General features: G+C 33.0%; 2 protein-coding genes across 4 annotated transcripts; both read right to left on the bottom strand.

The window, feature by feature from the left end:
- Window positions 1-7139: 7139 nt before the first annotated feature.
- On the bottom strand, window positions 7140-13933 carry LOC133797670 (phospholipid-transporting ATPase 1-like). The gene is made up of 7 exons (XM_062235656.1): window positions 11868-13933; window positions 11402-11708; window positions 10040-10703; window positions 9828-9951; window positions 9487-9706; window positions 8835-9293; window positions 7140-7959 (listed from the first exon to the last, which is right to left on the bottom strand). Exons 1-7 carry the CDS (start codon window positions 13354-13356, stop codon window positions 7740-7742), a joined length of 3483 nt encoding a protein of 1160 aa, XP_062091640.1. The 5' UTR covers window positions 13357-13933; the 3' UTR covers window positions 7140-7739.
- On the bottom strand, window positions 12052-21337 carry LOC133797669 (phospholipid-transporting ATPase 1-like). Of its 3 annotated transcripts, XM_062235654.1 has the most exons (8): window positions 19065-21336; window positions 18585-18891; window positions 17680-18388; window positions 17471-17594; window positions 17150-17369; window positions 16512-16970; window positions 15847-16070; window positions 12052-12153 (listed from the first exon to the last, which is right to left on the bottom strand). In XM_062235654.1, the coding sequence occupies exons 1-7, from the start codon at window positions 20572-20574 to the stop codon at window positions 15851-15853; spliced, it is 3549 nt and encodes a 1182-aa protein (XP_062091638.1). In that variant the 5' UTR covers window positions 20575-21336; the 3' UTR covers window positions 12052-12153; window positions 15847-15850. The 3 variants fall into 3 exon arrangements, with proteins under 3 accessions (XP_062091638.1, XP_062091639.1, XP_062091637.1); XM_062235655.1 differs by lacking the exon at window positions 12052-12153 and having other exon boundaries at window positions 15558-16070; window positions 19092-21337; XM_062235653.1 differs by lacking the exon at window positions 12052-12153 and having other exon boundaries at window positions 15558-16070; window positions 19065-21335.
- Between the last annotated feature and the right edge of the window lie 2113 nt (window positions 21338-23450).

The raw sequence follows: 23450 nt of genomic DNA, 5'->3' as shown, positions 1-23450 counted from the left end.
GAAGTAATTAAACATGATGAATTAATACCTCCAAGACATACAAAAATATATGCTTTGAACAACAACCACGAGTGTCAAATCCTAAACATGGGAACACATATCCATAGTCCAAAATCTTCCCTACCATTTACAAATGTCTAGTATCACAAACCAAGGAAAACAGCTAGCATGCATTATAATTTAAGCTTCAAATGAACAACTCATATTAACATGAAAATATTACTACAAGAGATCAATTTAGTCCAATTTTTATTCTATGAACCATAATAATTTAGATTCAAAGAATCAAAGGTCCATGATAAATAGTTTGTCAGTTCAAAAAATAGTTCGTAAGGAACAATTATTTTCTATCAAGTCATCTGGAAAACATAAGAGCAGTTGGTCCACATACAAAAAGAGCAAACACAAACACTACTTTTTTTTTTTTTTTTTTAGAAATAACATAATATAACTTTAATAGAACAGTTATAAAAACACAAGTATTACCTTAATAGGACAACCACAAACACTACTTCTCTGTTCTTCCTTTTCCTTGGATATACACACTTCATCACATAAGTATATAAATGACTTGGTCTAAAGCTCAACAAAAAGATCAATATCCTTGTTCAAATAAGGAGTGCCAACTTAAACATATATGGCGAAATTCAAACTTCAACATTATACAAGCAATAAAAAGAATCCATAGATTTGAAAAATTCATTGTTTTCATAATTCATACTATGTTCGCGTGAAATAGAAGAGAATTTTCCCTACAATTTTTTATTCACGTGGTAAACTCAAAAACACCTTTAAACAAATTCATTCTCAATTCCTTCTAACATATGAGATAAACGAAAAAAAATGACTTACCAAACGACCCATTTTAGGTTTTCAAATAACATCAAAGAAAGCCTTTTCATGGCTTTGATTCTTCTTAGTTCCTGCTTTTGGTTCGTAAATGGCAACAAGAACACAATCAATATAAAAATAACAATGAATAAATTCTGCACTAATTAACAATGAATAAAAAGTTCAAATAGAAAAGAAAATAATTCACAAACAAATACGATTTTTACTGCTCCAAAATATTATATAGAAATATATATAGGTGTACCCATTCACTAAAGATTAAGTACATGGAAAAAAAAATTCAAACCAAAAACAAGAGTTACAAGATACCCTTCCAATTTTGAAAGAGATCTAAGAAGAAGATGATAAATATGAAAGTTGATTTACATGATTACGGAATTTACAACAAGGCAATCAATTTGAGAAATGAAAAAATAAAAGTAAGAATTTCAAAATCTTAATTACATGGTAGTTTTCATGTAAAGTTAAAATGGCTAGTATACAGTAAGAATCACCAAATTAGTCCATCAACATAAATGAAAATTAATTACTCAAACTCCAAACAATTTCAAATAAAGTTTCTTTCCATTTTGAAATTTAATTGAGCCACTAAAATGAAAGTAGAATTACATTCATAATTTTTCTTATGTGTCTATGAAAAATTAAAACAAAAATCAAAATAAATAAACATACAAGTGTATACTTTTAACAATCTAATTAATCTACCAATAACCAAACCAATCAACCAAACACAAGTTAATTATAAGATAATAATAGATAGTTCTACATAAAATCAGAAAATATTCCTCTCATATTATTAACCAACCATCTACCATTATCAATTCAAAATATTCAAACAACACACAAGTTGTCTTCCTTATCTCTGCAGCACACAAATTTCTCAGATCTTACTTCACTAAGACACACAAGTTCTCAACCTTCCGTTATCACCGCAACACACAATAATAATCTCAGGATTTACTTCACTATGGATGAATATCTAAGATATTCAAACTCTTCTAACATTTGCATAATATTATAACAAAAACAAAAGTAAGAGAACATACCTCTTGCAAACTGTTGCAAATAAAGTTTCCTTCCAATTTAAAATCCAATGAAGCCACTAAAATGAAAGCAAAATTACATACAAATTAATAAACTATCAACATCGATGGCCTTTAATTAGGAGTCCTAATTAAAAAAAAAAGGAAATACAACTCTTGCAACCAGGAAACTATCTCAAATAAAATTAGTCTAAAAAAAGAGAAACTAAAATGGCTCAAAGTTTGATGTTCAATTGTACTTTGTAGTCTAGATATGTTTTTTTTTGTATGAACCGATCAGCCTCCAAGAAGAAAGCATTAGCACTTCATTAATAAAAAAAACATAGCCAACACAACAAACCCAAAATTATGAGCAAAGTTGCAGAACAAATCCATTAACTTAAGCCAAAATAAATAACAAAATGAAAATGCAAAAAAGCTTAGGTACGGCAGCAAGATCAAAACTAAAATAAATATATAGATAAATAATATAACAAGTGAATACAAAGCCAATCACATAACTAGCAAGGAAGGCAACTACAACTTACTAAAGCTGCAAATAAGAAGAGAGAATACAGAGAAAATAAAATCAAGAAATAATTAAATTGTCGTAAGTGTGAGTGTAATTATTATTAAGTATTCCATGTAATATGTATAGATATGCTATATGCTTAGACATAGGAATATTATGGCCAGACAAATTCGAACTTGAAAGAAATGATATGAATATTCACATAAATAATTTTAGAAACTCAAGAACTGGAAAGATGGTCTCGACATTCTGAATGAACCACCCTAAACAAGTCTATGCTACTAAATTAATGAAGAATTGCATGGTTAAATTCTCATAAAGAGCATAAACAATCAATGAATGAGCACAAGTCCACTGAGAATAGATATATCTTGATACTTTTCCTTTTATCTGGGGTTTGAGAGCACTAAGTTTTCCCAAAAATTTAAGTATGTTTAACCCAAATCACATCAACCTGAAGTGATTCTTACATTATCAAGTACCATAACTCATGTTGCTTAAAGTAGATTATCATCATTATAAACCACATATTCAGATACAAAATCAAAGGCACTGTTGAAACTAGTAGAACAAAAATGATCAAAGGCCCAAATTCAAAACAGGTTTTAATGATCAGAAATGGAATTTTCGAAATGTACATCATTATCAAAAATTAAATGCAACAAAGGAAATAACATCATATCAAAAAAGGAAATAACATTATACAAGCAACAAAGGTCTTACGGCCAAAAAAAAATAAGAAACTTCATACATTGATTATTGGTTGAGAAAAGATTATCAATATACATATATAGACCATTAACTTGGAACTAACTTGGTACAAGACCGTCGTAGACCCATGAGTCGAGCCACGCCATAGACCCACCGCCGCAAGCACCGTCGCACCCACGAGTGAGTCACGTCGTAGACCCACAAGTCGAGCCTCCCTGTCACACGACCCAAGTCGCGAGCCCCCATTTCCTTGTTACACACCTGCAACAAACAGAGAGAAAGAAAGAAAGATTGAATGAGAGAGTAGCTTAGAGAGAAAGATAGAGCAAGAGAGAGTTACCATTGAAGAATGATGTCGCCGCACTGTCCCTCTCCAAAGCTAGTTTCCGAGAGAATCCCCTGCACCCTTCCATTCACCCGTCGACCATGTGAAAGAAATAGAGGGAGAAGGACAGAGAGAAAAGCGATCGAGAGAGAGAGACCGAATGTAGGAGAAAGGCGGAACGGTTAGGGTAGAGGGAACCCATTTCAGAAAGAGCGCTTTTTGTTTTTCTTTTGTATTCTGATTTTATAGGATCAGAATGTGAATTAAGAGGAGGGAGGGCGAAATAAAGGCGCGATATTACTAATTCATTTGGCACCCTAATTTCATTTGTTTTTTTTCTTCGTGTTTTTATTTACTTATTCAACAATAGCGTTTTAAAAATTATGTAATATTTTCCCATAATATTTAGTCATATTTCTTGTAGTGAAATAAATTTTCAATCCATTATATTTTGCATTTTATATTGTCTGATGTTGAATATGACTTTTTTTTCTTATAAAATAATTAATATAATGAGTTTTTGAGACAAAAATATTCAATGTTTACATATTGTAGTATTTAAATACCTATTTTTTTTATAAAAACAAATACTTAAAGTTGTTAAAATGTAGCATCTAAATATTCAAACCTCTATTTTTGTAGGAAAAATAGCTAAAATTACTAAAATATTATACCTTTACTATCCAAACAATTAAACAAAATAATACAAATGTATTTTAAATTATAAAAAGTAATTGTGAAATGATGAAGATATGACTGGTTATTTTGTCTATATTATTACAAAAGTTTTGGGTTTTGAATTCATTATATTGTCCCTAGTTTAAGTTTTGATTGCTTTCACTTTGAAATTGAAGATTTTTATGATTGTTATACACTATTTTTGGATTGTATGGTGCATTTTGGCTTGCTTTGTACCATTACACTTAATTGAATGGAGAATGATAGTGGTTGCTCCCCTTAGTTGGGTCTAACCCGATTAAAATATTAGATGGGTAAACATGTCATGCAACCCGACCAACACACCAATAAACAACCCTAATATATACGACTAATATTTTTTTTAATTGTTAATCAAAATTTATATTTTTAACTATTGGATAATGATTAAAACTTAGAATTGTTTGGGCTGTAGACAATTATGGTTATTTATTAGTTTTGGAATTAGTTTGTAATTAAATGATCTTAAAGTGATTCTGTGATAATTGTAAAAGTTTTTAGCATGATAGTTCCTAAATTATACATTGATTAGCAAACTAATTTATGAACAACAAAATGTAGTGATTAAGTTGTTAATCTCATTTAATTATGTATATGTGATTCTTCGTATAATTGTTTACGAAAAAAGATGATACAATATAAAAGGGTAAAAATATGAAATTTATTGTCCTAATTAATTAACATCTCAAACTATTTTATTTTTGTTTATTAGAGAGATTGAAATATTACCTAACTGGGGTAATATATTTTTTTTGTCATTTCTGCAATGCCACAATAACTTTTCTGTCAATAATTAGATAAAAGATCACATACTTAATTCCTACCTTTTAACAAAATTATGGACTTAAAACTTAATTGTTACTCTTTGTAGTTTAAAGACCAATTCGCTAAATCAGCATAATTCAATAAGTTGTGATACTAAAAATCCTAATTTTAACATGCTGAGATTTTTTTTTTCTGGAATAATTTAACATGTTAATGTAGGTCATTTCTATTCCATATCAGTGATTCTTTTGTATAATAAAGTCTTTCTTTTATTTTAATCTAATGAATATGATGCAAGTATATTGCCAAAGCTTTGCTAAGCGCATACTACAAGAGACTATATTTCACTCTTAATTTCTTATCAATTGTGTGTAAATGTGTAATGCTCTAATATACTCAAAGTAATAATAATAATAATAATTGCAAACTTCTACCTATGATACTTTAGATTTTTAATTAATTTTATATATAAATTGTTTTCACATAAGAGCATCATTAATGGGCGTGGCCAAAAAAAATGCTTATGTTAAAGTGGATCCCAAAGTCAACAAAATAATGCATATTCAACTTTAATTTTTTAATTTTTGATAACGTAGCCAATTGTTGGCAACGTTGCTTTGTTTTTCTTTTGTTATTTTTAATTAAAAGTTATATTAATTAAATAAAATATTAGATTTTGTATTTTTTTTCAAGATTGGCATCGTAGTCAGTCATAACAGCACCGGAGATGTTTTAACTAGTTAACACTGCAACAAAATATACTATTTAGATACTATTGTGCTAAATATTTTTATACAAATAGTTAACTGTAATAAATTGTAATAAATGATACTACCTTTAGCTATAATAATAATAAATTAAGTACATTGTATCCGTATCAATGGCCAATGGTATTGGATTGCGCATAAAAACTTTCAAAACATTTGCATCCATATAAAAAACTTCAATCCAAGAAGAAGTACGGACTCGTGCCTCTAGCACTAGGATAACCACCCAAATTCTATGAACCCCAAATAAAAATAAACTTATTGATTATTATCTCTAACAGAAAATTAAGCAATCTTAGACCAGAAAATAATTACAATGATACATTGAGTATAAAGATATGATTGGAGAATTAAGTGAAATTCTACCGTTTAAGGCTAACTTCAACCCAAATATTTATAATAAGTATAATTTTTACACTAAAATAGTACAAACTTCTCGTTATATATTTTTTTCTCCACTCCAATCCATTACATTAAAATATCACATTAAAAAAATGGATTTTGTTATTATTATTTTATTAATTAAGTCATATTAAAAGAAATATAAACTATTATTTTTTTTTTAATTTTTAAAAAATTAAAAGAAAATTGTGCGGGAAATTCATGCATTATAATTGACACAATAAAGCTCTTGGAGTTGCTCTAACTATGCCATGATCAGATTTTAATAATTAACCTTTATCAATATAAACACTTTAATGAACTAAATGAAAGTATAATTGTTAAGGGTAAGATTTAAAACAAAGGAGATGTTTGTGTAGTTATTTATTTATTACTATGGTATTCAACATTTTTTTTAAAAAAGAAAGAGGCATATCTGTCCCTTACATTTGATTTAAATCAGCAAAAAAAGCCCTTGAAATAAATAAAGACATCATATCATACAAATGAACTCAATGCAAAGATACCCCTCAAAAAATCAAAGAAAAAAAAACTCAATGGGAAGATCACTTGGCCAATGCCCAATAACTGCTGTTGAAATTATACCACAACCCTTTTGCTCAATTTCGAGATGTAACTATGGTGTCAGCATACTCTGTCCTAATTATAATTGACAGGCATCATTTACAAGTACAATCATTATAAACCTGTCTTCTTTTGACCACTTCCTAACAAAACACCACATCAAGATAAGGAGAAATATGACAAGAGCAGCTTGACCTGACCTTGTCCACTAAAAGAGGCCTTGACTACCTCTGTAGCATTAAAGGGCTAACAATGAGGACAAACGATGATGGCTTTAATGACATTTCTTGGACATATTTTGCCTTAAAATTTTCACAAACATAGCACCAAAAGCCATAATATACACAGGTGTAGTGTATAACAAATTAAGTAATCACCAAAAACTTGGCACAATACTTAACTTAGTCACTTCATGAATTGACAATCAATGTGTACCACTAATAGATTGCTGTATCATCATTCTCTATAGTTTTGAACAGTAATTAACAATGGAAAATAAAAAAGTTTCCCATTAAAATATATATGTATGTAATTTAGAAAGAGAGCATCATTACAAATCACCAGCCTAACATAATACAGTTTTGTTTTATTTCTCTTTTTGATTGAATGAAGACTGGGAGCTGCCAAGTAGCAGAATGCACGTTACTAATAACTGGAAAAGATGAGAGCTTTGACCGAATGCCAGTTTCAACTTTACATTTACAAAATCACTGGCAATGATGTACAGTGCTTTTATAGCAACGATAGGGCATTATCTGAATCATCTGAGTGCTTTCATTTTCATATAACAAGAGTAAAATCATTCCCTTTTCTTTTCTCTCTCTTTTTCTTTTTTTCCTTTCTTTTTTTTTTAGGATGGCAGCCATCTTAAACTAATTTACATTAAATGATTTATGAAAATTACAACAAAGTTAAATACAAGCCTAGTATTGGGGACTCTATCCTTCGGATAGCAATATAATGAAATTTTGGCAGCCAGGAGGGGAACTCAAGAGCAGCCCAAAGAATAAAGCACTATAGGAAAGAGAAGAAAAAAGAAAACAGGGAATTGATTAAGGGGAAAAAATTGCAAAATCACCTTGTCATCTCTGTTGATGATCCAATATTGGATCCATTTCTTTTTGTACACCTCCTAAATCTCTTGGATTGCCATACTTCTCAGCTTCCCTGGCAATCTGAACGTCACATGGACAGTAGTATTGGTAAATAAATTTTACAACAAAGCGAGGAAGAAGAGCGACCACAACAATCCCAAGCAAACATAACCAAAACAATCCGGTCCTTGCAATGTGAAAGATCGCCCTGTCAAATAAAATTGGAGTTGTACCATTAATATATAGAAACAAGGATTATATATGCACTTTTATTGTTATCTTTATAAGTGGGACTGATATGAATAAGCACAATAACAATACGCATAAGCATATAGCATTAACAGCCCATATGAAGTGGGAACAACTTGTGGGATTGAGCCACGGAAATCTATCAGCAAACCAGATACAGCACTCACTGATTTGATGAATAACAAGGAAAATAAAAATTAACTTGCGGTGATTAATATTGAAATCCTGAGATTCTTGAGATTTTTAGAGGCTTGAGTCACCATGTTTTGGAATTAGCATTAGTAATGTTGTTCTTATAAGAAACTCCTTTTATCTATCTTTGTTGACACTATAATTCAGTATGAACTTCCACAATTATCAAGATATAGTACATACTCTGTCATGCCTATGTGCTTAACATGAAGTTTACTACTAGAATTAACTGAAAAATTGAAGGGGAGAGATACACTACATTATGAGACAATTCTTTCATCATAATGAAAGTCTTGGGATTTTCAAAGGCTTGAACCATTGTATTATGATGTTAGCATAGGTAAAGATCCTTTCATTTTTTCATTAAAAAAATAAAATAAAAAAGCCCCCTTAGTAAAAAACTCTGTGCTGAGACCATAAATCTAGCACAAACTTACATCAAGACTTTGCATGTAATCTTTACTACCACGCGCTTAATAACAATTTACCATTTGACTGAGGTAAAAAAAAATTGGAGAGGAGATAAAATGAAATGATATAATTTCATCTTTCCTGAGGTTAACTATAGACAGTTCACAAGACAGATTATTTCATGCAGAAAGAAAGAAGTAATATTTTACACTATTGGATGGGAGGACATACCAGTAACCAACTAGTGAAGGAAAAGCATCAATGACAGTAACACAGATCCAGGTTGCAACAATAGATCCCCAAATGGCTGCATGAGTAATCCAAGTCCACCGAACAACATCCATGGCCAAGTGTAAATTAACCAAAATAACCACTGCAATTGTCCAGAGATCTCCTATACTGGATGCATCAAGGGTGCTTCCCCAGTATGCAAAAAGAGGTATAAAGAAGGTTACTAAACTTTGCCACAATGTGTCCATCATTGTTAGCCAAAACAATTTTGAATTGTAGCATTCTTGTCTGTGACCAGCTCCATAAAGCTGAGGATACTTTAGAAGTGTTTTTCTGCTAAGGTCCTTGTCAAGAATTCCAACAACAATAGTTGGTAGAGAAGTATAGAGTACAGAATACAACACGCTGCTCCACTCAGTGATTGCAGTCGTCAAAGTGAAAGATGTAAAAAGTACATACCTACAACAAATTCATCGGGCATAAAATAATAAGAACACGCTTCTAATAACTAGAATGCAAATCCTTCATAACAATAACATGCAAGTTAATTTAAACAAGCTCATCCACAAAAGGAATTAAATCCAACTAATTTAATTATCAAATGCAGTACTAGGTTACTTTTATAGCATGATAACAATAAAGAAATACTCACCAAAATAAAACAAAAACAAACACTGCATTCCTGTAAAAATTGTATAAAATTGTGTATCCCATTCGTTGGTAATTCCAATGTCCATGGACCAATAAAAGGGGAACCAAGAATCTGAATTGCCCCATCGCAAAATCTGATGCCATTACAGCTTGCCGGCCCTCTTGGCCACTGATGCCAACTCCAACATCAGCCATTTGGATCATTGACACATCATTAGCACCTGTTAAAAAATCAGAAATTTCCAACAGTTTTAAATTTCAATAAGAGAATAGGCCAATACATGCTTCTAATGTTTTGGAAGCATAACATATTGATTCATTGTATTACAGTACATAAGTTACCATCTCCAATTGCCAGTGTCATGTCTGCAGTCCTACTCTTTACAAGATCAACAATTCCAGCTTTTTGCAGTGGAGCTACTCGGCAACATAACACCACTGAACATTTAGTTGCCAACCAAAAGAGCTGAAATTATAAAATGAAAAAAAATGTTAGATTTGAGTTTAAGGCAGCATCCAAAACTTACCTAAAAACTAGGTCTATAAGAAATTACCTGTTCTTTAAGATCAGTGTCCTCAAAAATATGAACAAGGCTAGTTCCATCAACAATCAAGGCCGCTGAAGTCAAAGCATTTTCTGAGGTTCCTTCTGTGGCTTCTTGTAAACGCATTCTACAAGATTCTTTGGAGTTACAATTAATTACAAGTTGAGTCATCATGGGAGTGAGGAGCTTTGAAGAGTATCCAATTGATATGGCAGTTTCTTGCTTGTCACCCGTCAAAACCCACACTTTAATCCCAGCTGTTCTGAGAGACTCTATAGCTTCAGGCACCCCACTTTGCAGTTTATCTTCAATTCCAGAGGCACCCAATATGCAGAGATTGGTTTCTATGTTACCAGCAACCATGCGTAGCGAAGCAGCCCGACCATTCAAAGTTGTGCTTGCTGCCTCAAACGAAGAGTGCCACTGCTCAAATTCTGAAGTAGTCAGTTCTCGCATTCCAACAACAAGTGTTCTTAAACCCACTGAAGAGTAAGCAAGGAGATGAGCTTCTGTTGCATGTATAATGTTTGTGTTGACAGATTCATCAATTACACTTAGCATTGTTGTATCAGCACCTTTTACAAAAACTTTCACAGTCTTGTCAGGGCACCCAAGTATGACCGACATTCTCTTACGATCACTATCAAACTCATGTAAACCCAAAACATTGAACCTGCACTGCCCATGATCAAGAAGATTATTAAAAAGAAGTAACAAGATCCATATTTTTTGAAATAAAGATTCAAAATTCTTATAAGTAACACTTGCTTAAAAAAAAAAGGCAATCACCCATAAGAATCCCTTAATGTAAATTTTGTGAGCAATTACGCAAAACAACAGAAATATGTGAGGAAAAGCATGAGAAGATCACTCACTTTCTTTATAAAAGAAACTTGGTTTTAATTATCATTTGTATACCCAAGAAACAGCAAGAGATTATTCAAAAAAAAAAAAAAGAAACAGCAAGAGACTTTCAAAAGTTACAGAACAACAGATGGGACTTATTTACCATTCTTCTGTTAGTACAATTGTTATAGTTATAAAACCAACGAACTGTTAATAATCACACATCCTATCTCTAAGAATTATTCTTTAAATATTTTTTTCTAAACAAGACCAAGAACTTATCCTTGAAAAAAAACTCATAAAAGCAAAGATTGTATTCTTACGACATCAATGGCTTGCAACCACCAATTAGTGGTTGAATAAGTTACCTTCTCTTACATGAATAGAGAAGCCAAATTTTAAAGTGGTGTAGCATAGGAAAGAATAGTACAGTACAGAGTCAAATAACCAGGTACAGCATTTAAGATTAAAAATAATAGAAACATCCAGAATGAAAATCGCCAGAAGAATAACATTTTGAATTACCTTTGCCTTTGTCCTTGGATATCAATAACTATATGGCCTGAGGTTCTTTCAACAAGCATAAACCCGTAGGTTGCAGCAGCATAAACCAATGCTTGTTCATCAGGAGACTCTCCTTGGTAGTCTATCAGCTTAACTTTAGGATCAGGTGTATCTGTAACAAGAGGAACAATCGCATTGCAAGCTGCCAATGCAAGAAAAAAATCATGGACTTGTTTTCCTTTGTTTGTATTCCTTCCGCTCTTTAGTAGTTGAAGAAGCTCCGGGTCAGCACTGACCTTCATCTTTGGCCTCAAAATATTCCCATCAACTGATACCAGACATTAAGGAAAAAAAATGATAACGAGTAAATATAATTACAAATAATTTTAAAAAATAGATGAGTTACAATGATGACGACAACCTGGAAAACACTATCATCACTATAAGCTATAACGGAAAGAATTTTTCAAAAGCACAAATGTTTTACCTTGCACTGAGTAACCCTGCTCCCTTTCTGAAAAAGAATTTCCACCACTGTAATCTAGCCCCCCAATGCTAGCACATTTAAACTCCATCTTGTTCTCTGTAAGGGTACCCGTTTTATCTGAAAATATATACTTAATTTGTCCCAAATCTTCATTTATGTTCAAAGCTCTGCATTGAAATCTTGAATTTGAGGCCTCGTCATACAGCTGTGTATCTCCAATCATAAAATAAGCCTGTCCAACCCGGACAAGCTCCATGGAAATGTAAAGAGAAATGGGGATCATAATCTGGAACACAATAACAGACATGAGGAAAGTGAAAATTATCTCCAAACCCCATCCATAATAGTTATAGTCTCTCACTTTCCCGGATGAAAAATCTTTTTTCCTGTAAAACGGTAAGTAATTCAACACATCCTTTTCGTGCTTCAACCAAACAGCGGCACATACAGAGACAGCTGTACACAAAGCAATAAGAACAAAAGAAAGGATGATGATCTCAAAATTCATACGGCTCTCAAGCCGGCTCCTCTTACATGAGGCTCCAGAGCTATTAAGCATAGCTTTTGTCTCTCGACCAGCATACACTGCAACCCCAACAGCCCAACCAGTATTCTTGAGCTCACAACCTCGAAGAAGAACATTGGAGGGTCCTAAAGAAAGTTTTCTCCCATCAATTTCCAAATTTGCCTGGAACTGATATATATTCCTTTCGGGCTTCTCACATCTAATCACCCCACCAACCTTCTCCTTCTCAGGATACTTTGAGAGCGTTTCTTGTTTCGCATACCGAGTCTTCAAATTAGACTCTCCATCCAAATTGGTTGTCTGTACGTATGCGACTCCAGTTGGATCACTAGTTGAAAGCAGAACCATATCACAAGGGATAGTTTCGTTTGCCTGAATTTTGATGATTTCTCCAACTTGAATATCCTTCCATTTCTTTGGTTCGAACTGATTACGAATCAAAACTAAAGCTAACCGATTGTTCTCAATTCGATCAGACCGATGCCGCCTATAATCTTCATATGCATCCTTAACTGTAGTAACTAGCAGAACAAAAGCTAAAGGCAATATAGAAGCTCCCCGGCCAAAAACGGCCAACTGGGGTAGCTGATTGAGCACAGCTATCACAAGGAAGTATATGTATGCGACTCTATGAAACTGTTCAAACAAATTTCTGGGTAAAAATGTGAGGATTGAATACTTTCCTGTCCTAATCGAATTCGTGGAAAACTCAAACCTTTCATTGGTCTTCCCAGGATCATTTAAATAGATTAACCTCGAATATGCATCATTGATCTCTCTCTGTGAACTGCTAAAAATTTCTGAATCAGCGGCTCTCGACCCATACCTGACGTGCCTCGTGCCCCGATCAGCTAGACTCGCTTCTTGAATAGAATTTGCTGCATTCCCCGTTCGCGAAGCAGAAGAGTTAAAAGTAGATTCAATGTGTAGAGAAGAATTCACAGCTGATCTATGAACGTCCATCCCCGGAAAAAACGATCCGGATCGACTCGAATTAGGTTTTTTTTTATATTTCTTTTCGCCTTCGTCTTTTTACACAGCTTAGAAGAAACAACGAACATGGAGGATAGCTTTCAGGTATGAAAGATCCACAAAGATTCGATCCAAAGATACCGCTTTAAGGCCATGATCTGACGAACAGAGGCCTTAAAACCAAATGCATGTCATCCCCATACCATCAATTGAATCAAAATGGCATAAAAATCCCTTTACCCCCAAAACCACTCCGAATCACTGATGAGCAACAAATGTAGAAACCTCACCCAAAATAAATAAATAAAAACCAAATCTTCTGCACATCAACCAATCGGATAAATCCCAAATCTTTCCCTCCTACCCTTGTTGTGTTTAAGCTGAATTTCCTAGAACTTTCTAGCTTTCCAAACGCGGCATTATAGAGAGCGAGAGCTTTGAGAAAATGGGTATGGTGGGTGATGATGGCAAAAGCTTTGGTTGGGTTGATGGGTTTACGGAACGACGAAGCTAGTGATGGATGGCGAATTCGACGGTGAAATTTTAGACGGGAAAACGAGGCTTTAACCTTTACATAACATAATATTATCAAAACCTCTCCAAATTTAATTTAGAAAAAAATAAATAAATAGAAATCTAATCTACATCTATCTACACAGACCCTTTAGTAATTTGTATATTCTTCGATGCAAATTATAATAATAATCATTAGCGAAGGGATTAAACTGCAAAATCAAAATACTTTTTTTAACTTCAATTTTTTCATTTACTTCTTTTTTTACACGTCTCCAGAAGATGAACAATACTTTGACAGGCCAAAAAGGACAATCACACGTGAGTATGAACTGAATCTGAATGTATGCCTATTGAATATTATATTTGAAATAATATGACACTGTGAATTTTGATGATATATTATTATTCATTATTTTATACAGGGGTAATATTGCGACATGTTCTGAATTTTGGGGAAAAGTGTAATTTCCAATTTTATTTTTTTAATGGGCACCGAATACATAATTGGAACATTTGTCTCTAATGTGACAAGTCATTAGATGAGTTGGATCTGACTCTAATCTAATGGCTGTGATTCACATTTTGGGCTTCATTTAAGAGGTGATGTCTTTAATTGGTGGTCCCAAAATTAAATAAATGAAATTATAAAATTTTCAACTTTGAAAACAATAATTGTATTAATTACCTTTAGGCTTTTTCCTGAAAGAAAAAAGAAACTGCAAAATCTGTCCACAAAATGGATAGACTATTCTCATAATTTCAATGCTTTAAGAAAAAAAATATAGGATAATTTATTGCTTTTGATATTTTATGGCAGATTGTGTAGTCATTACGTTTCCATATTAATTAGTAAACAAAAATTTCAAAGAAGTGCTTATAATTATTTTTTTTGACAATTAGGACCCTGAAATAAAAATATTTTGCTATTACACCCGGGAACTGAGACAAAGGGTTATGTCCAAAAGAAAATCAAACCTGTTTTTCTATAAAGGAAAAACAAAATTGGTGAGCAAAAGAACAAAACAGAAGAAGAAAAACAAAAGAAAACAAAGTCCTAGAAAGGAAATAACAAAGCAACAAACAAAATGATATCAAAGACAAAATGACAAGCATAGCGGAGAGGACGCTGACCTCTGCCCAGAAAAAGGCAGTGTTTTACTTTACATCATCTGAAGATATGAAAAAAGACACTGACAATATGGTGAAATGGGTTGGCTATATCTATCTATGGTGGTCTTTTCACATATCAGTTTTCGTGCTCTGGTAGTATTGCATGTGATGAAACTGAATCCATAGTTATAGTATCTACTATCATTGGTATAAAACAAGCAAAACATACCCTTGTGTTAATAGTCAAGATCAGAACTGCCACCCTTGTGTTTAGCACCAATGATGTAATGGGTTATGGTAGCCATTTGAGAAAAGAAAGCTTAGTTTTTCTTCTTCTTTTTCTTGTCTTTTTTCTATTTTCTATTGCAAGAAATTAATGGGGTTAACATGGCCTTGTATTGCTGTGTGTGCAATGTGAAAATCATGGAGTTAGAGTTACCACTCAGCTAGTCAACTAACACAGAAACACATCACTTCACTCTACAAGAAAGGTGACACCAAATCTTTCGTAAAGATTAGAAGGGTCAAGGGTAAAAGGGAAAAAAAATACAAGGAAGAAAAAAGAAGGGAAAAAAATCTTGTTTTAACTCTTTCATGGTAAATTTAATTTTACAATTGACTAATTGGAACTCATTTACATTGTACACACCGCTGATTTACATTACATTATGTATGCAAACTACAAGAGAAGTGGAATATAAATAAACCTACTGCTATCGGATACTCTATCCTTCGGATAGCACCAAATGAAAATCGGGCAACCAAGAGAAAGAAAAAGAGACTCTAAAGCAGCCTAAAGAATAAATAAAGGTATATAAATGAAATAGAAGGTATACACGAAAGAACAAAAATCACCTTGTCATCTCTGTGGATGGTCCAAGATTGGATTCATTTCTATTTGTGCAGCACCTAACTCTCTTGGATTGCCAAACTTCTCAGCTTCACTGGCAATCTGAACATCACAAGGGCTATAATACTGATAAAGAAACTTTACAACAAAACGAGGCAGAAGTGCTGCTACGATGATTCCAAGCAAACAGAACCAAAACAACTTGTCCTTTGCAATCACAAAGATCGCCCTGTCAAAAAAATATTATAGTTGCAAACATCAGTCTCTACACACAAGGAGTGCATAATATGTTACTATTTTGCGACTAAGTGTTTGCGATGATTATTATTGAATTAATGGCAATCTTAGGAGAGATTGTCAAAGGCTTGAAATAGTCTATGTTGAATTCGACCTTGGTAATATGAGTTTGTTTCTTAGCAGACTGCAATCTAGCATGAACTTGCACATATATCATGTTTGAATGTTTTCTATCTTGTAATATGAGCTGAAGGATTTTGGAGAAGATACATCATATCATAAGACAATTGCACGAATGCTATGAATTGAACTATAATAAATATTCTTGTCAGTAGTGTGTAGCAAGTAAATAAGGGCATATGACAAACATGAAAATTGGTTGTGAGAAGAAACAAAGATGTAAAACTTGATACTATTAGATAAGAGGACGTACCAATAACCAACTAGCCACGGTAGAGCATCAATGACCATGACACAAATCCAGGTTGCAATGATTGATCCCCAAACAGCAGCATGAGTAACCCAAGTCCAACGAATAACATCCATGGCCAGGTGCAAATTAACCAAAATAGCCACTGCAATAGTCCAAAGATCCCCCATACTGGATCCATCAATGTTGCTTCCCCAGTATGCAAAAAGAGGGATAAAGAAGACAACTATACTTTGCCACAATGTGTCAATTATTGTTAGCCAAAACAATTTTGAGTTGTAGCTCTCTTGTCTGTGACCAGCACCATAGAGTTGAGGATACTGTAAAAGAGTTCTTCTACTTAAATCTTTGTCAAGAATTCCAACAACAATAGTAGGCACTGAAGTATAGAGCACAGAATACAACACGCTGCTCCATTCATTGATTGCAGTCGACAAAGTGAAACATGTGAAGAGCACATACCTGCAAGAAATTGCAAGATGTATAAGATAATAAGCAAGAAACTCTCGAAAATTATATTAAACTCTCAATCTTCAAGTTTAAAACCCTTTGTTGAACTAGATTTGCATTAAAGAAAATATGTAACCCATTCGCTGGTTCCAATGTCAAAAGAGAGAGAGAGAGATGGAATAATTACTCACCAAAATAAAACAAGAACAAATACTGCATTCCTATAAAAATTGTACAAAATCATGTAACCCATTCGCTGGTAATTCCAATGTCCATGGACCAACAAAAGGGGAACCAAGAATCTGAATTGCCCCATTGCAAAATCTGATGCCATCACAGCTTGTCGGCCCTCTTGGCCACTGATACCAACTCCAACATCAGCCATTTGAATCATTGAAACGTCATTAGCACCTGGATATAATCCCACAGAAATTTCTAACATCAGCTTCGAATGCAAAATAAGTGAATTAGCGAACAAATATTTTGGGAGCATAAGATAGTTTGGAAATTACCATCTCCAATGGCCAGTGTCATGTCAGAAGACCTATTCTTTACAAGGGCAACAATTCCAGCTTTTTGCAATGGAGCCACTCGGCAACATAGCACCACAGAACATTTACTTGCCAACTCAAAGAGCTGAAAGTTTAAAGCACATAAGTTAGCTTTAAATTTAAGATATCATCAAGGCTTGCTTAAGAAAGCTTGGTCAAGAATCAATTACCTCTTCCTCAAGTTCACTGTCAAGAATATATACAAGGCTAGTACCATCAATGATCAAGGCTACTTGAGTTAGAGCATCTCCAGAGGTTCCTTCAGAATTGTGTGTGACCCCAGACACTGTCACAAGCTTCTTAGCCATGAGTATTGCATCTTGTAAACTTCTTCTACAAGAATCCTTAGAGTTGCTGTTAATTATAATTTGGGTCATCCTGGAAGTCAGGAGCCTAGAAGAGTAGCCAATTGATATGGCTGTTTCTTGCTTGTCCCCTGTCAAAACCCAAACCTTAATTCCAGCTGTTCTTAGAGATTCTATGGCTTCAGGCACCCCTTGTTGCAGTTTATCTTCAATTCCTGAGGCACCAAGTATCCTAAGATTTTTTTCTATGTTGCTAGCTACCTTGCGAAGCAGAGCAGCCCGACCAATCAAAGCCGTGCTTGCTGTCTCAAATGAAGAGTGCCACTGATCGAATTCTGAAGAACTTAGTTCCCTCATCCCAACAACAAGTGTTCTTAAACCAATTGAGGAGTAAGCATGAAGATGACCTTCTGTTGCACGTACTATTTTTAAGTTTACAGATTTATCAATTACACTAAACATTGTCGTATCAGCACCTTTTACAAAAACTTTCACAGTATTGTCCGGGCACCCTAGTATGACTGACATTCTCTTACGATCACTATCAAACTCATGCAAACCCAAAACATTGAACCTGCATGGCCCAAGATAAAGAAGTAAGTTTGTCAAAATGAAGTGATATTGAAATTTTAAAAATAAGGTTCACAATTTTAATAGTTCTTAATGGCAAAGTAAAAAACTACAAGCATTGCAATATCAATGAGGCTTTAACAATATTAAGACAAAAAACAACCAGGTAAGTATGGAAGGATGACACCAATTAAAATTACCTTTGCCTTTGTCCATGGATATCAATAACTATATGCCCTGAGGTTCTTTCTACAAGCATAAATCCATAGGCTGCAGCAGCATAAACCAATGCCTGTTCATCGGGAGACTCCCCTTGGTAATCCATCAACTTCACAGCAGGATCAGATGTATCTGTCACAAGAGGAACAATTGTATTGCAAGCTGCCAAGGCAAGTAAGAAATCATGCACTTGTGCGCCTCTGCTAGTATTACGTCCACTCTTTGCAAGTTGTAGAAGCTCTGGGTCAACATTCACCTTCATCTTTGGCCTCAAAATATCTCCATCAACTGAATACAGAAGGATTTTAAGAATTCAAAATTCAACTAGTAAATTTAGCAGTAAAATACTGCATAGACCAAACAAAGGTAGCAATGACAATGATGCTGATAATGCAATGAGACCAAACAATGATAATAAGTTCTAACCAAAGAAAATAATTTCAAATGCATAAATTGTTCACCTTGAACTGAGAAACCTGCGAGCTCACCTTCTGAACTCTCTTTGCTGCCATTGTAATCCTCCCCCCAAATGCTAGCACACTTAAACTCCATCTTATTCTCTGTAAGAGTTCCAGTTTTGTCTGAAAATACATACTTTATTTGTCCTAAATCTTCATTTATATTTAGAGCTCTGCACTGAAATCTCGAATTTGAGGCTTCATCATACATTTGTGCATCTCGGATCATAAAATAAGCCTGACCAACTCGGACAAGCTCCATTGAAATGTACAGAGAAATAGGGATCATAATCTGGAACACAATAACAGACATGAGGAAAGTGAAAAATATCTCCATTCCCCACCCATAGTAGTTATAGTTCTCCTCATCCCCCTTAGAGTAGTCCTTTCTTCGGTAAAATGGGAGGTAATCCAAGTCATCCCTGTGGCGCCTCAACCAAACACCGGCACATACAGAGACAACCGTACACAAAATAAAAAGAAACACAGAAAGTATGATGATCTCTAAGTTCATTCTGGTCTCAAGCCGGCTCCTCTTAGAAGGGGCACCAGAGCTGTTGAGCATAGCTTTTGTCTCCCGGCCAGCATACACTGCAACCCCAATGGCCCATTCGGTATTCTTGAGCTCACAACCCCGAATAATAATATTGGAGGGTCCCAGAGACAGTTTCTTCCCATCAATATCAAGATTTGCCTGGAATCCATAAATATTCCTATTGGGTTTCTCACACCTAATCAAGCCACTAATCTTCTCTTTCTCAGGCAACTTTGACAGTGTTTCTTGTTTGGCATACCGAGTCTTCAAATTCGACTCTCCATCCAAATTGATAGTCTGAACATACGCAACCCCAGTTGGATCACTGGTCGAGAGCAGCACCATATCACAAGGAATAGTGTCATTTGCATGGATTTTGATGATTTCACCAACTTGAATATCCTTCCATCTTTTTGGCTGGAACTCATTGTTGACCAGAATCGAGGCAAATCTGTTGTTCTCAATTCGATCAGACCGATGCCGCCTGTAGTCTTCATATGCATCCTTAACTGCAGTAACTAAAAGGACAAAGGCCAAAGGCATAATGGAAGCTGCCCGGCCAAAAACCGCCAGCTGAGGTAGCTGATTGAGCACAGCTATCACAAGAAAATATATGTATGCGACCCTATGAAATTGCTCAAACAAATTTCTTGGCAAGAATGTAAAGATGGAATATTTTCCCGTCCTAATCGTGTTCTTAGCGAATTCAAATCTCTCGTTGGTCTTCCCAGGATCATCAATGTATACCAACCTCGCGTCCTCATCATTAATCTCCTTCACTGACATGCTAAACGCCTCGGAATCTGCTGCTCTGGATCCATACCTCACCGGCTTCGGACCCAGATCAGCGAAATTCACTTCCCTGGTGGAATTTGCAGCTGAGGTCCTGGACTGATACGAAGAAATGCTTCTTCTGGATGAACTGTTGACAGTTGACTCCATATGAATGGAGTCCTCAGCTGGGAATTTGTAGTCCATCCCAACTTGAATTGGGTTTTTGAAAGTACGGTTATGGCAAGCAGGTTTTTCTGGGAACTGATGGGGATCAAAAGGGACCGCTCTAAAACCTTGATTTGATGATCAGTGGCCTTGTTGTGAGACACACCAAGTCAATAATCGTCGAATTCATGAAATACCATGATGAAGCAACCGATCATAACGAATGAAATTTACAACGACAGCGCCTAAAAATCTAAAGAAACTTGTGAAGAAAAGAAAAAACAACTGAGTTCGCTACTTAATTATAGATGAATAAGCTGTACAAAAAAGGAAAATCAAATATATGAGAAGTAAACGAAGAACTCTGTTTCGTTTATTGAAAGCTGGGTTTTTTTATGTTTCTGGTTTTGAATTCACTCGCTTGCTGACCACGGCATCATTTTAGAGAGAGAAAGAGCTTATAGCCAGGAAGAAGAAGAAGAGATAGAGTTAGAGAATAGTGGTGCGGTGACTAAGCTTGGTTCTCTTCCGCTACAAATCAGCTGGTCGTTCAACAAACGTGTTGTAAACAAGCGATAAACGCAAAAGGTCAAAGCCATTGTTGGAAGCTACAAAGAGAGATATAGAGAGAGAATCTAGAGAGAGAAAATATAGGAACAGGAAAGTGAGGGCGGCTACTACAAGAAAACTAATAAAAGGGAGAAGAAGAAGTCGTGGTGGATGGCGACAACGAAACCCATTCGAGATCGAAACTCAATCAATTTTCCAATAAATAATCAAACAAAAAAGTCTCCTCTCCCCCACGTAGACGAGATAATCGATATATTATACGTATGTATATATATGGAATGGGAATAAGATCGGTCTTCGTCTTCTCATTCAAATTTCTTCTAGAAGGACTGCTCTCTACAATAACTTATAATTTTCATTATTCATATTTTTTTTTTAAAAATAATAAAAAAAGAGAGAGTGTGGTTTGGGGTTGAGGTGGTCTGATGTCTGAATTTGACCAAAATAATGAGTTGTTTTGTTTTGGTTTGCTAATGGCTGTTTTGGTTATCTCGGAACCTCAGAAAAGACGCAGACAGCTTCCTCTCTTGTCTAGTTCGACTGAGTTTTCATGTGTTTTTCGTGTCCAAATATACATTTATCAATTTATTTATTAATTAATTTCCTACATTTAATTCCGACATTTATGGTAGTCTACAGCGGTTTTTATAATACTTGAAAGTATATACTTTTTTAAAAATAAAAAAATTTGAAATATTATTAATATGTACTTAAAAAAATTCTAAAAAAAATTTATAAGAAATTATGTAATACAAATTAACTTTTGTTTCTCTTCCTAACGTGTACGTTAGAATTCTTGATAAAAAAATCTTTTAATTAATAATGCTACATAATTTATTTAAAAGATTTATATAAATTTTACTTACACTAATGTCAAATAAGTTAAATTCACATATTTAGAGTAAAAGTAAAAAGTAACATAGATATTTTACATTTTTAAATATTAAATAGTGAAATTTAGATAAAATAATTATTTACAATTATTTAATAATTGTAAATGTTATCATCACAATAAACGAGTTATAATCTTGCTTGTACAAATTTAAATTAATATTTCTCCCAACTTTCTCAACAAAATAATATTTAATGTGACTAATTATACATAAAATTTAAAAAAAAGTGAATAATGTAATAATAAAGAGAAAAATAAAATATAATATAATATATTTAAAAAAAAACTTACCTACAATAACAAACATATTTATGTATATATATAATATTGCTTTTATTAATTATCTTTCTTGCTAATTTGTTGGGTTTTAATGATTTTTTTTTCCAATCACCTCAACCAATTTCTACATCACACACCACATAAACATTTCAATGCACAAAACAAATGTCACAAAAGGTCTTATGTGTACTGCAACAACACTATAATAATATTATTTTAAATTTAAATAAAATATTAATTTTTTATTTATAATAATATTTTTTTAATCATAAAATAAAATAAATTATCATAACTATATATATAGAGATATTTTCAATTAATGAATTAATTTAATTTAAATTATATATGAAATTAGATAAATATTTTTTTTAATCATAAATTTTTAAAAGAAGAATAAAAACAGTGCAAAATAAGAAAATAAAAATAATACTTTGGAGCAATTTTAGAATGTCACATCATCTCATTGGTGCTCATCTTTATATAAATACTAGGTATAAGCAATATACAATGAACGTTTTCTTAGTTTTAAAGTTGTAAACATTGTTTATAATTTTAATAAAAAATTTGTTGACTATTTTTTTCTTAATATATATATATAATAGAATGAATTATAGTTCTATAATATATATAAATGTTTTTATCAATAATCTATATATATAAATATATGACATTTAAATACAACATTGACATATATATATATTTACATAGCTACATAATATATATAAATTACAATAATATTTAACAAGAAATTAATAATATAAATAAAATAATAATAGAAAAAGTCATAGTGTAGACAGTGTATACATGCATAAACTATTTTTTAGTTTCTAATGTATCTCGCAACGTCCTTCGGTGAATTTGATGAAGAAAATAAGTTTCAACCATTTGATAAAAAACAAACTATCACACAAATTTATAAGATCAAAAAAATGATATGTATGCATTTATTTATTTTAAATAAATATGGTTTAATTATTAAAATTATCATAAAATGTCTTTAAAATATCATATTTTAATTCATTAATTTATGTTTAAGTTTATGTTTGTTCTAGTTTTTTAATTTAGCGGTGACAACAAGAAATTATATATTATATGTTTAATATAATACGTGGATTTTAAATTTAAGTTTGTCGCTAATTGATAGAATATTATATGTTTAATATAATATTATTTT

This window comes from Humulus lupulus, chromosome 8 (genome assembly GCF_963169125.1).
Source record: "Humulus lupulus chromosome 8, drHumLupu1.1, whole genome shotgun sequence".
Lineage (NCBI taxonomy): Eukaryota > Viridiplantae > Streptophyta > Magnoliopsida > Rosales > Cannabaceae > Humulus > Humulus lupulus.
This window is presented reverse-complemented; position numbering and strand designations above follow the sequence as displayed.

Coding starts and splice junctions, on each gene's coding strand:
- LOC133797669 (XM_062235654.1), bottom strand. CDS start 20,574: ATGGACTACAAATTCCCAGCTGAGGACTCCATTCATATGGAGTCAACT. Junction 18,892..19,064: donor CGCAGGTTTCTCAGTTCAAG/GTGAACAATTTA, acceptor TTCTGTATTCAG/TTGATGGAGATATTTTGAGG. Junction 18,389..18,584: donor ATCCATGGACAAAGGCAAAG/GTAATTTTAATT, acceptor TGGGCCATGCAG/GTTCAATGTTTTGGGTTTGC.
- LOC133797670 (XM_062235656.1), bottom strand. CDS start 13,356: ATGGACGTTCATAGATCAGCTGTGAATTCTTCTCTACACATTGAATCT. Junction 9,294..9,486: donor TTTGTTTTTGTTTTATTTTG/GTGAGTATTTCT, acceptor AATTTGTTGTAG/GTATGTACTTTTTACATCTT. Junction 7,960..8,834: donor CCTTCACTAGTTGGTTACTG/GTATGTCCTCCC, acceptor TTTATTTGACAG/GGCGATCTTTCACATTGCAA.